Source organism: Lepisma saccharinum, chromosome 2 (genome assembly GCF_977018435.1).
Source record: "Lepisma saccharinum chromosome 2, izLepSacc3.1, whole genome shotgun sequence".
NCBI lineage: Eukaryota > Metazoa > Arthropoda > Insecta > Zygentoma > Lepismatidae > Lepisma > Lepisma saccharinum.
The window spans coordinates 87,569,633-87,584,341 of NC_139230.1; the positions used below are offsets into that span (position 1 = coordinate 87,569,633).

The 14,709-nt window shown below is 36.0% G+C and overlaps 1 protein-coding gene across 1 annotated transcript in view; it reads right to left on the minus strand.

Annotated features, from left to right (window-relative positions):
* Window positions 1-14,709, minus strand: part of LOC145984087 (inactive hydroxysteroid dehydrogenase-like protein 1) — an 88,605-nt gene that overhangs the window by 8,425 nt on the left and 65,471 nt on the right. The window contains exons 4-5 of the mRNA XM_083117493.1: window positions 8,264-8,484; window positions 2,037-2,264 (exon numbers count right to left, since the gene is read on the minus strand). Coding sequence (XP_082973619.1) covers window positions 2,037-2,264; window positions 8,264-8,484 — 449 coding nt within the window. The remainder of the gene's footprint in view (window positions 1-2,036; window positions 2,265-8,263; window positions 8,485-14,709) is intronic.

The window sequence follows — 14,709 nt, forward strand, 5'->3', positions numbered from 1 at the left end:
GTATGATAGCATTTGTAATTTTTATTCAATCTTTCTACAATGTGAGTTTACCATATTGTGTCAAGCTGATGAAAGATCTTTTCAAACATTCAAACCTGTGACCTCTAGTTTGACAGCTTCTTTACACAATGATAATGCACCTCTGATGCACACAGCAACTTCACAGCAAAGAAAAACAGGGAAAGACAGTGGAAATATATGGTGATATAAGAAACATCACTTGCCATTATATATAATTCCTTCTCTGGGTGGAAAAAAGAAGGAGAAGTAATTTCCCCTTAGAAATGTCTAACATTAACAATTATTTTCAATAATGGAAAATACAACATTTTATCCACAAACCAACTGTTGGAATTGGAAAAAAATAGCAGATCACTTTTGTCATTTACAATATATTTATTTGTAATAACTTCAAATTTTGCATTGTGCAAATTACCCACTTTTAGCAAATGTTAAAATATTTTTATATTAATAAAAATATAAAAAATATATAAAAACCTAAATTACTTACAACCAGTGTGTATCATTCATCAAAAAATGCACCCTCTTCCTTGTTTGATACAACTTGACATGGCATGGTGGTGATTCGTGCCTAAAGAAAGCCTGAAGAAGGGGGCGGCAAGACCCCCCAAACGTCGCATTTTTCAACAAATGACACTCACTGGTCATAAGTAATTTAGGTTTTTATATATTAATATAAAAATATTTTAACATTTGTAATAACTATTGTGAATTTTTTTGCACATTTCTTGGAGTGTTAACATTAAGCTAGTTTATTTTTCCAAAAACTTAGTTCAAAAACTGTTGCTGTAGCTTTTCTGTGTGTGGTGCAATTTTGTATTCAATATCTGAATTAGTTACTCAAGATATCCTGCTTCATCTTTTTATAAAGTTATACTACTGTGACTTGCTTAAGAGTTATTATCCTACCTAGAGCACAAAGGTAGGTTGGTTTAGTTTCCATAAATTTCATTTTGAAAGGAATTTTATCTCCGATTTAGGTACAATGTAGTACTTTTTAACCACTACATTTCTGACATCACACTACACTGAACACTAGAGCATGGTGGGGCAAAAAAACAATATCCTAAAAATCAGTATTTAGAGTACAAGAGGTTTTAGAGAATTGTCATCTATTTCACCAATTCATCTTTCACTCATGTTGTTGTAAGTTACCTACTTCTAGACTGCAGCCAGCAGTGCCAACAAACCCACACATTTTAACAAACAAATGATGTAAAATAAGTAGTCAAAATTGAACTGAGAGATGACTTACAATTTCAAGATGAGAAAAGCGGTGGAAATAAACCAAAACACACAAACCCATACTTCAAGACCCTTAAAACCCTTTCGTGTTTGGTATAAACATGAAACATTCTTACAAGAAAATAATAAATTAAAGAGTTTAAAAATGTAACAGTGTTATAATCTCAAAGCATCTGTGACTAACATAAATTGAAATTTCTCATGTATAACAAAATTTAATTGTTGTTGGCAACATTGACAGTGGTGCTAGTGTTGGACTGTAGCAACTACATTGGGTTTCAAGTGGCTACTTAGTTCTTCTGCAACTACTGGGGAAAAAAACCTGACAGTCCTCAAGGACCGTGGATTCTCATTCAAGGAAGCTTGATCATGCAATATCCAACACCTAGCGCTGGTTGTGCACATTGCACTGGAAAAAGACTACTTGAAAATGGGTTTCTTCTGAGTCTCCTGCAGACCTCTGACTGGGGACAACCCTTGGGGGTAAAGTTCGCCAGAGCATGGTTTGTAATGATCAATCATGCCTTCATGGCATGTGGCAAATTGCATGGAGTACTTTTACCTATGCAAACATTCAAGTGTAAAAATACATGCATGTGTACTATATAATGAAATACCACAGTCTACTAAGCACTGTGTAAAGAGACTGGAACAATTCCATCTGATAAATTACATGCACAACACACTTCATTTAAATTGAATTTATGTCACCTATTGAGACAGTTTTACAGTTGAAAGTAGATGATGTAAATACATTTTTTACAACTTACCTGAAAACCATGCAACCAATATCCTGCTGTCCTGTCACTAATCCCCAAAGTTGCAACAGCATTTCTTGCATAGAGAGATGGTGTAGGAACCATGAACCCACCATTCTCTAGAATGGGACTGTATGATACCATACGTGTTCTTACATATGAAGGAGAAAGTGTCTGCACAGTTATTCCCCGTGACTTGTATTCATAGTTGAGTGCTTGAGAAAAGTGCTCCACATAAACCTGTTAAAGTATACAATAAACAACAATATTAGGATCTGGAAAACCAATGTAAAAACAAAATAACATGAAAGCATTTTAAGCATTCTGGAAATTGTATATATAGGTCAAAAACGCAAGTTAATTTTCATGTCCTGTATGTGTGTGTGTGTGTGTGGATAAAATAACATGTAAATGTAAGGAGAAAATTATGCTGGAAATGTTGCTATGTCTAAATACAGCTCTTAGCTACTGTTTACACACAATGCACATCAAACACAATATCAGAGCATTCATTGTGATAGGGAATCAATCATTCATTGTGATGGGGAGTCAAATTATTAGGAAAATTATGAAATTACGTAAATAACACTGCATTATAAGGTTTTTCTTTCCTGGAAAGTTATAGGTGTTCTTGAAAGTATTGTTTCTGCTGAACTCGGATATGCAATCAGTTTTTTTCTGTATCAGGCTCAAATTTTGAAAAAAACAAACAAAAAAAACACAAAAAAAACAGTAAATTTGAACTTTTTTCCCAAATGTTTTCCCTAAAAGAGAAAGCTATACTAATATAATTGTATTCTGCTGTGCATATGAACTATTTCCGAAATTATGTGTGTTTTGAACCAGAAAATGTGAATATACGAGGGGAAGTAAAAAATTATCCACACTTTCACCATAACTTTCTTTAGGTTGGTCTCACTGCCTTCAGTGCTTGCATGATGAATGGTGGTACTCTTGTGGTTATGAGGCAGAGGTTTCATATTAATCACTTCATTTCTCTTTCTATTGTAACAGAGTACAAATGGCCACTCTGCTGGCAGTGTGAACCAAGGTAGAACGGAGATCAATGATGCATTTTTCTGCTTCAAAAGTGTGTCAGGGGCTGAAATTCACTGTAGGCTGTCAGTGCAATATGGGGACAGTGCTGTAGCACATACATGTGTACAAGTGGATCGAGAGGTTTAAAAATGACTAGATAAGCAGGATGCCCATCAACCTCCACCACTGATCGGAAGGTTCAACAAGCTCAAGAGAGGATTCTGATGAACAGACAGGTTACAGGGTGGCAGTCGATCCGGTGGCATGCTCTCTGAAAATCAGTGGCATAACTGAGAGGGGAAGGTTGGTGGGGGTTATAATTCCTTCCCCTTTAGGCAAGTTCCTAAACAAAAAGAATGTCAAAGGCAAGATAAGATGGCAAAATGAGGACAGACTACTAAAAAAAGTGTGCATAACTCCCTCCCCTTTCAAAAATCCTGGGCACACCATTGTTAATCCTGGTTCTGTGTGGGAAATCCATGACAACCTTCAGATCACTGTTTTCCCATGGTGCACACTGCCAGCAGCACGGCCATGTTTACTCTGTTACAAAAGAAAGAAAAATGGAGTGATTAATTAATTAATTTGAAACCTTGGCTACGTAACCACAAGAGTACCACCTTTCAGCACGCAAGCACTGAAGGCAGTGTGGTCAACCTAAAGAAAGTTATGGTGAAAAGAGCGGATAACTTTTGACTCTCCCTAGTACAGTGGGATCCATAAGTATTGCTCAGCAAATTGTCCATAACTATTTTTGTTGGTTTTTATCTTCATCCTACATATTTTTAAGGACTGTATTTTTACATATACTGGTTCAGAGGTTGAAAGCAGATTGTCTCGTATCACACCGCAGGCATGAGTTGAACCCAGGACCCCTGCATCATAAATTAATAAGCTAATCACTTCATAAAAAGGGCCCGGTTACGAAAGAAGCTGGAAAGAGCTTCTTTCAAACACATAACATCGGCAACCTTCAGCGGATCTTGAAAACTCCGCTGATGCGAATTCTACCGGAACTCGCAGGGGAAATAAGCAAACACAGCTTTATGCTAAAAAAGCCATTATTGAGAGATGCGCTCAAGGCAACGGATTTAGCGATCAAAAGTTCAAAATCTGAATAAATAGTCCATGTGAGAAAAGCTCGTTGTTAGTTGCTTTTAGATCTACATCGAATACAGTAATTGCTAGTGAGCTCCAGTGTCACGCTTAGTTGGTTTCTGTTGTACATCGAAGTTAAGTCATAGTAACTGAGCTCCTAAATAATTGAAGTCAAAGGAAAAGGACAGAATTACATTTAATAAGAGATAGTTTAGAAATCGGGATTACGTTAGGGCAGTTTGGGAGAAACCAAGTTACGCTCCCTAGTTGCATTTTATTACAGGGTAGGACCACATCGAAGCAAGGACCTGCAAGGACGAGATCTTCCAAAGGCGCTACAGGTAAACGAACATTCCTAAGTCTTTCATCCCCACACCTGTTCAGTCAAGTGAAGTGTTAAATTGAATGTGCATGAATTCTTATTTCATGGGGCTAGCCCGCTAGCTGTTTGAGTGTTGACGTTGCTTTTCAGAGCTGTAACCCCTCTTATGGTTTGGTGTTTTGTCAGTTCTTGAAGCTCTCATTGCATAAAACAAAGGGAGTAATTGTGGTGATGGACAATATGCTTGGTAATAGTTATGGATCCCATTGTACAATGTGGCATTTTTTTGCTATTGCAGACAGTTGTAATAATTGCAACTCGGCTAAGAAAAATGATAGAAAGCTGCAGTAAAAAACATTGTTTTCAGTACATTTCAAGCTACATTTATCTTCTGTGCCTTTTTTCACCATCTCTAATGCAAAATGGCTGAGTTTTAGGGACAAAACTGATATTCCATTTGAATAAAAAGACTGATAATCAATTTTGAATAAAAAAAACTGATATTCAATTTTGAATAAAAATTAAAGTTTAGGATTATTTTTAGCAGGGAAGTAATGTAATATCAGAGCTATAACTTTCATGGAGCAAACATATACATTAAAAGTTTTAGTAGAAAATATTTGAGCTCTGTTACGGGTTTCCTCTTTTAGTTACAGCTCTTTAAAAATGCTAGTTTTTCATTTTTTTTCTAAATATGAGCCCTATTATCTTTGGTGGGGGATGTAATAGCAATTTTATATTTACAGCTTAAGGAGTACTCTATAAGAGGTACCTGTAAAAAAATCAAGACTGATATTCCATCGACAACAAAGTTACAGTAAGGCAAAGTTGGTCAGAAACAGGCAAATTTACATTAGTAGTTACAAAGAAATATTTACTTTCAATGAATTATCATGTAATTGGAATTATTGTATTTATTAATCTTTACAATCTTTATTAATCTTTCATAATCTAATTACGAAATTAAAATTTCATAAAAAAAAGATTTTAAATTTTTTCTTCTTCTTCCTTTATTTGATAAAGGAAATTTAGGGTTCTTGGACTATAGGGTTATAGCCTAATCTTTACTGAACAAAATGAGGAAAATTTGTAACTCTAGTGTTCTCAGTTTCCAAGATAAAAAATATTATTCACATCTTGGTGAATTTCAAATTCCCTGCTTGAAAACGCTCTTGGCATTAAGCGGTGTCTAAGGGTTAATAACAGCATTCTTTATCTTTAATACAGAATAACATGAAAGTGATTAGAAATATGTTAACATGTATTTCACCATTCGATTTGGCAGAAAATTTCATATGATTTTAATATGTCACATTCCCTTACCCCTTTTGAAAAATTTAGGTTGAATCCAATATGGGCGATCCAAGGCAGTGGATAGGGTGGGGTGTGTAAACATGCATCAAAGATGCAGCACTTGGTCTTCTAGATATTGCACAACAAAAACAAACAACAAAAAAATAGCTTTCATGCAGAATACGACAAATATTTTATTCATACACTGCAATAAGGTTATGGATTGGACCAATGGAAATGTACTTCCAGGATTCCTGTATGACATGTAGTGGGGTGGTAATGTTGTGAAAGTTGCCTGCAACTGCATGTCTGAGATTGGTCACATCCCACTATGTCATGTACCCATTTAGCACAATAGGTGTGACAAACAATAATTAATATTTCCAGTCATATTTGATTGATTGATTGATTGATTTAGTTTATTTTACTTCGCGTTTTGTGCCTCTTGGCTAATTTGCGAAGATGGGGATGAGTGATGAAATGATGAAATTGATGAATGGACATTCACAAACAACCAAGCCCGACTGGGATTCGAACCCGGGACCCTTGGCGTCGCAGCGCGATGTGCTAACCACTCGACCACAGGGTCGGGCCCAGTCATATTTGAGATACACACATCTGGATTTGCATCAAATTTGTTATGTCAATTTTTTTTTTTCAATTTCATTGAGTTTTCAATTATGCATTTGAAGTTTGCATGTTTCCATAAAATTTCTGTTTCTGAAGTATATAGTAAAGATCGGCACTTGATTTTGTCTACACAGGTGCAAATATATTCCAACTTTAAGTACACAAAATATCTATATTATATCTACAATTGATTATCAATTGTATGGTGTAAAGTCCCCTTTTCTTGCAAAATGGAAGAAAAAAAACTACACTTTTTAGTGAATTGTTTGTTATAAGAAGAAAATGGAATGAAGAATAATTTTTAGATAACGCTTATTAAAAAATAGATACTTGAAGCTTTCCAATTAGGTTTATTTGACTTTTCTCTCCCAAGGCAGTAGCATATTCTCCATGTTACTGTGTTTACTGCTGGTAAACCAATTTTCTCATATTTTTTTATACACTGTGCTTTAATATATGGGCAATCGCTCATTATATATTATGCAGACTATTAAAACAAGCTTTTAAACTCACATTTAAGTAAATTATTCAAAACTTAAAGACTGGATTGTGCATGCCATTGACTGGGTTTCCTCCCAGATTGTACATGATGGAGGGCGAGGGAACCAAAGAAAAAGTGGGCAGGTGGTTATTGAAAAACACACAGCCTGCCTGGTCAGTTGCACCATTGGCAACATTTCTACATGAAATTTTGGGAATAAGGGAAATTTTCATGACAAACATTGAAGTTGCAGGGAAATTTGAAGTTGTCTCACTACATTTTTGTTTCACTTGCATGGTGATTTATTTCTATTATATCTAATTCGTTTAGATAGGGGGAGAGGGGTGTAAAATAAAATGCATTTAAAAATCCAAGTACTGTAATAGTTGGGGACGTGAAGTTTTCGATTTAACGATAACACCGAAAAGTTTAGGAAAACAGAATAAAGTGTTTGAAATATATCTGTGTAGATTAAGGAGGCAAATTTTTGATTGTTTGGAATCCCAAATATCACGAAAAATGCTGCAAAATATGCAAATTAAATTAGGGATAACAAATCTTCTGTTGAGGATGAGTGATGATATGATGAAATTGATGAATGGACACTCTCAAATATCCATGCCCAGGCCAGGATTCGAAGCCAGGACCCCTGGCGTCATAGTGCGATGTGCTAACCACTCTGCCACGGGGGCCAGCTTGGACAGTAAGGGTAATTGGGACTGGACCTACAGTTTAAAGTAGGATCCGAAGCACTTGTGCCTCCACCACATCGAACCCAGGCCCCCTTGATTACAAGGGACGACATTAATGTGGCTAAGGGTTAAGCATGCTAATATACAGGATGTTGCCATACAACACTGAAAAACTTTCACAGTGTGTAGAGAATACCCACAAGAAATAACTTTTCTGCATAGAGTTTTTCTCATTCAGGCCTTGTTTTCATGCTATCAGATCTCAAAGAGTGGCATTTTCTATCCTGCATATAAACAACCATGCTCCTCAGATTCATGCTTCCCATACTTCAGATCCATTGATTCTTAATGTAATTTCTTCTTTCTTGTTGGAAAACATATTGAAATAAAATGTACACTGTGGAAACACTATCATGCCAGCAGAGATGCCGGTAGGCTCAAATTAGAGAGTTTAAGTTTAACTTTTCCTCCTTAAATTGCTTGAGATTTGTAGGAAAATGCCACAAAAGTCCCCCCATCAACATAATATGGACCTGTCCCAATATTTGTTTTAAACATTCTGAAAAAATCAAGTTTTTGAAAAGAAAATCAAGGAAAGTTATTCAACTCCAGTCACACTATTTGCAGAGACCTAGGTAACCACACACATGCAGAGAAAGAAATAAAACCCAAATCACAAAATTACCTTTGTAGCTGCATAAACATTTAATAAAGGGATGGGTCCAATAGCTGAAGCAGAAGATAAATTAACAATGGCACCTTTCCTCTTGCTGTCCATTTTTGGAAGAACAATTCTTGTCATCATCGTAGCAGCACCAATATTTATGTTGATATGATTCCAAATATCATCTTCTGCCATTTCTGTTAAATACATTGGGCGATGCATCATAACGCCGACGTTGTTCACTGTAAGATATAAAGAATAATTATATTCAACTGACCTAAATCCTAGCCATTATATCAATTTATAAAATAATTCTATTTACATATTATAGAATCAAATTTATCTAAACTTGCTTACAACAGCAATGTCATCCTTTAACCCTCTGTTGGTATACATGTGAGTGCAGTGCTCACCCTGGGATATAATTGTAAGTTTTTCAGGCCCAGATAATAACATCACTTTTTGGTCTTGTGTAGCTGTCATTTGGAATGTCAATGGCCTGGTGATACTAGCCAAAATGTATTTTTAAAATTTTTCAGAAACAATTATCTACATAACGTAATAAGTGAGGACAGAATTGGTGATGATAATAGTTAGTACAGCTTCCATATTCTATAATCCTAGCAAAATTCATGTCCTGTAGCTTTTCACTTTTTCATAAAAAAATTCAAATTTTCGTATTTTGATTTTTAATTTTAGACTTGAAGAGGTATGCATAAATATGTTCCTTAACCTTTTGGATCCCAAGCATCTCGATCGAGATACCTAAAAGTAACCCTCACGGTTCCAAGCATCTCGATCGAAACGCTGTGTCAAGGTCGTAGTTTTTACGTTATAACTTTTCTATTTTTGACTAGAATTTCAATTTTTTAAATATATATTGTTCCTAACACATGTATTTAACAGAAATGTTTCTTGCACCCTTTTTTTTTCTTCATGAAAATGGAGGTGAAAAGGCGGGAAAAGGGACTTCTCTTTTGCATCTCTTTTCAAGGGAAAATATAAATTTCAAACATTTCAACAATTTTTTAAAATAATTTTTGGGGGTTTTCTCCCTTCCCCCTCCATATATATGCCAAATTTGCATAAATTTTGCATTTTGACATTTTTTTCGGGGGGGGGGGAAACACCATTCTTTTAACGAAAAGTATTTTTGAGGGGATTTCACCCCTTTCCCCCTCCATATGTACGCCGAATGTGCATATATTATATATCGTCTGAATCTGTAATTCATTCTGCGTACAACGGTATATCTTTCATATCTCTACGGCATTTAGTTTCTGAGCTATAGTCATTTCAAGGTACCGCTGCATTTTGAAGCTTGAATCAGTGGCGTGCCCACCATTCCTTTTGGGGGTACAACTCAAGTTACATTGGTCATACGACAATGATGTAAATATTTTTCTGTTTCTTAGATGCCAGCGATAATTTCTATGTGCATTTTGAACTTTTCATATCCTTTTTTCGGGGGGCAGGGGGGGGGGGGGCGAAACCCCATTTTTTAAAAAAAGTATTTTCAGGGGATATCCCTCTTTCCCCCTCCATACATACACCGAATTTGCATAAGTTTCATATAGTCTGAATCTCTGGTTCATTCCGCGTACAACGGTATATCACTCATCTCTCTAGGGCAATTAGTCTCCGATCTACACTCATTTAATTGAAACTCTGCATTTTGCTCAAAATCGGCTCGGGACCATGAGGCTTACTTGTGAAAATGGCCTTGGGACTCAAAAGGTTAATAAGGTTTTGTTAGTACTTTGAAGAAGCTTTCAAATAAAAGAAACCTGAAGTCTCTATCATTTTTAGTTTTTGATTTATAGTGGTTTGGAAATTGCATTATTTCCCTTCCGTAATTTTATTTACCAAATAGTGTCTTCCTTTGTGAGCTGTAACAAATCATCAGAAAAGAAATATATTTTATTTTTTTCAAGCAGCTTCGGCGCCCACCCAGCGTCGTACAAAGTGGGTACCTGGAGGAAACTCTGGGGGGTAAAGGTGGCCAGGGGCATGATGCTAATCACATCACCCCCACCTTCGGCTGTGATCAAGAAAGTGTGGGACCCTAACTCCACACTTCCTATATGCCTTCATGGCATGGTACAAAGCACAGGGGAGCACTTTACTTTACTTTTACTTTACATGTCATATGGTCCTTTAACATATGTTTATTTCAGTAAAATCCATGATGGTGAGTTGACAGCACCTGTAATTTGAGATGGAATCACCCTTATGACAATGAACCTATTTTTTACCTGTTCTTTTCCCGCAATATATTGAGCGGGAGGAAACTACAAAATAGAATACATACCTCTTTTGTCAACAAGTAAAAAAATATTGAATTTATTACTAATGTTTTACAAATTAGTAAACATCAAAAGTAAATTATGAAAAAATTATAAACATTATGTTTTTCTTGATAATTTGTCTCTCGTAATAGGCAATCAGTAATATTGCAACAAAGAATATAATTTTGTTATTATATAAAACATAACATATATTTTAACATATGAGTGATATATGTTAGACAATACATATTTATAAACTATTTTTCACATGAATAATGTTAAAATATATTCAAATGACAAAAATCAATAAAATTCACATGTGAGCGCAACACTCACCGCATAAAAACTGCGTTACTCTGGAAGATGTATACCAATGAAGGGTTACATTGTTGCATATTGCGAACATGTTCATTTGTTTTTATTATTACATCAAAGAGTAAAATATATCATCAAAAAGCAGTGGTTGAAGAGTAGTAGCCCATTTATAAATTCTATCCCATACTACTCAAGAGGGAAAAATCACCATTTTCAAATTCCTTTTGTTAATAATAGTAACAATGGATTGTGATTCAAGTAAGCCACACCTTCATGTGTATACAAATGAACAAAAAAAGACAGAACTGAAAACTGTGTATAGTTTTAGAAATGGCATGTTAATTGCTGCCTTGTGAAGGTAGTAAGACAGGAAAAAAAGTTATCCATTTGGCAATACATGTGCTGGTAGGACAGGTTTACCAGCTGTCCACTGAAGGTTAATATTAACTTAATATCTCTCAGCATAAATCACATGCCTATAAATTCTGAGAAACAGCTACATCAACAATGAGTTATTTTTAGTGTCAATTCTACTAGGTAGGCTGAGATTTTGATTTTGTTTGATTTTTGTTGTTTAGTGTCATGCTTCTGTCACTTTTTGGCTAATCACAAACAACATCCATACCCAGGCTGGGATGCGAACGTGAGACCTTTCATGCTGTGCTAACCACTCCACCATGCAGGTTGGCCTGATCTACTGGTAGACCAAGTGATACAAATACCTTTTGCAGCAGTTCTACCTTGTACATTACCTCACAACAGATAACAGGTACAGAAACTACAATTTTAGAAACAATTTTGTCACTTTTATGTCACTTTTGGCTAATACTACAATGTTGATGAATGATGATTAGATGAAATTGATGAAAGGAACATTCACGAAGGAACACCCATCCATGCGTCGACTGCTCAACACACTTGGCCACTGAGGTTGCTGCAATATATTTTAAGATTTTGGTGCAAATCAGAAAGGTTAGGGACTGCTCAATTGACAAATTGACAGAGTGAGCCAATGGCTGGGGGAAGAATTATGCATAAAAAATATATTTTACTTGATGTGTAAAAGTAAGCAGAAAATAAGAAGAAACCATAAAAAAATAATTAAAAACTTACATAAATCAACAAATTTCAAGGTTCTGCCTAAAAAAAAACTAAAAATCTGGATATTTTCCACAATCTATTATTCTAGTTGTGGTGCATGCATTATTTAACACAGTTTAGGAAATGAAGAAAGCTGAGAGCAGTTCACAGATGGATGGCATATTTTACTTAAAATTCTCCTTTGCATTTTCCCACCACCACTTTCTCCTTGTCTCCATTTTTAGTTGTTTCTAATAAACGTGGGTTATAAATTTCTTAGTTATGCAAAATAATTTACAGTCAACAAGAAATACCTACCAGGTTGAGTCAAAAGTTCGTTCATTTTTTCATGTGGGAAACAGTGAAGCCAGAGAAGAAGCCTGGAAAGCCAAGCGAGCACCTCACGGTGGGCACGTGACTTGCATGCCACCTGGTACAGTGGGATCCATGAGTATTATTGTGCAAATTGTCCATGACTATTTTCATTAATTTTTCTCTTACATCCTATGTATTTTTAAGTGATGGATTTTTATGTATGCTGGTGTAGAAGTTGTCAACAGCTTGTTTTGAGTTTTCCTTTAATTCTTGAAGCTCTTATTGGGTTAAATAAAGTGCACAAACATGGTGATGGACAATTTGCAAGGTAATACTCATGGATCCCACTGTACATACATTCACACAGGCACTAAGCATTTCGACAAGGCACAGTGCAATTACGGTGGTCCGTCATGGAGGTCGATAAATTGGCCGTGTGTATCTTCTTATGACATTATTGGGAAAAAGGGGTAAAAGCTGTGAGGGAAATTTGTGTGGAAGACAAGCCCCGATATGGGAGACCAGGTGCCATGGATGCAGATGTCCTGCTACAGCATGTGACAGCCAACACAAGTGTCAGTACACAGCAACTGGCACAACAGGTTGGATTGTTCCAAAGCACAGTGGTTCGCTCTCTTCACAAAATGGGTTTTGTCTCTTGACGGCATCAACTTGTTCCCCATGAGTTGACACCACAACAGGCTGAACGACACATCTCCATCTGTCAACAATTGCTTCAAAATCTACGGGACGAAAGGTTTTCGAGTTGAATTGTCACAGGTGACGAAAAATGGATCTTTCTAGGATATTCTGCCAGTGGTTGGTAAGCATGGCACGAAGCAATGCCACTTGTTCAAAGGGGACAGTTTGGAAAGAAGGTCTTGTTGTGCATATGGCAGACTATTGATGGTCCAGTGTTCTGGGAACTAGTACCAGATGGTCATGCTGTCAATGGGAACCTTTATAGTGTACAACTGCAGCAAGTCCATGTGCTATGCTCCAGAAGTACCCACCATTGATGCGTCAGAAGAGAGCCTTGTTGCAGATCGATAATGCCCCATGTCACTGGTCATGAATTGTTACCCAGGAACTGCAGGACTTGGAGGGAATTGAAGTGTTGCCTCATCCCCTGTACAGCCCTGATCTTGTGCCATCCGATTACCATTTGTTTTGCTCTCTCATGCATTTCCTGCAAGGATAATAATTCAACACATTGGATGCTGTGGAGACAGGGGTGCGCAAGTTTTTGGCCTCAAAACCAGCCGAATGGTATCATCATGGGACTGTGGCTCTCATGGAATGTTGGCAGAAGACCATACAATGGAATGGCCTATACTTTGCCGAATAAGTCCACTGTCACACATTGTGTCCCCAGTCTCAATGTTCATGTGCAAAAACGAACAAACTTTTGATTCACCCTGGTAGGTTTTGATTAATTGATAGCTTTGTATTACTTTGTTAGCTAATCACAATGATAAGGTAGAATGTTGAATAGATGAATGATGGAACAACCACACAAGGACCAAACAAAAAGACACAAATACCACAAAGGATTAAACTGGCTCTTGATCCAGGTGTTATAGACCTGTAAGTCTGGAAGCATGCAGTTCCAGGGTGTACTTCATGGAAGAGTGGTTGACATCTGAGTGCTTTTTCAGGCTGTTCATTACACCATCAGGGTGGCTACAAACACGCAGAAATGAAATTCCCTGACTTTTCCAGGTTTTCCAGGACAAAATTTACATTTTTCCCTGACAATTACAAACTAAACTAAATCGATGTTTTTGCAAATGGAAATAATAAACTCATACAGATCCATGAATGGTTTTGCTAAGTACCAATATTATCTTCTATTAAATTGACTTAATTTCTCTATTCTCTATGATTTGAATTCAAACTGCAAAATAGTGAATTTGGAAAATTATTACAATTCATAAGCTAAGGAAGGATTATGGAATTTTGTCATACGCAGTAAGTTTAAAATAAAATACTTGATTATTTTTAAAGTTACGACTAAATGAGATTAGAGTGAAGAGTGATTGATTAAGAAATACAATTTGTAATTTATCAGTCTCCTTATACATTCTCGGTATTATATGTTGATATTTCCACTGAGGTTTGGAACCCTCTGCTTCCAAAAACTATGATTGCGGACTCATTTTTCAATGCATAAAGCTTCTTCTCTGTAAAGCAAACAACTTAACTCTTGAATATAAGTGAAACAACTGAATCGAACAAGAGAAAGTGTCATATTACCTTACGTTATCGATGGGATTTCTGCTTGAGTACAGTATATTCAAGTAAAGTGCTGTGAAACTGAAAACATGGAGTTATACCATTAATGATGACGAAAAGGGTATGTAAGTATTAGAAATTTAACGCAAGGAATTTATAGAATTGCATTGTATAGGTACATGATTTAGGTAACAAACACATTCAAACAGAAACACTCTAATAATAAAAGCTTCT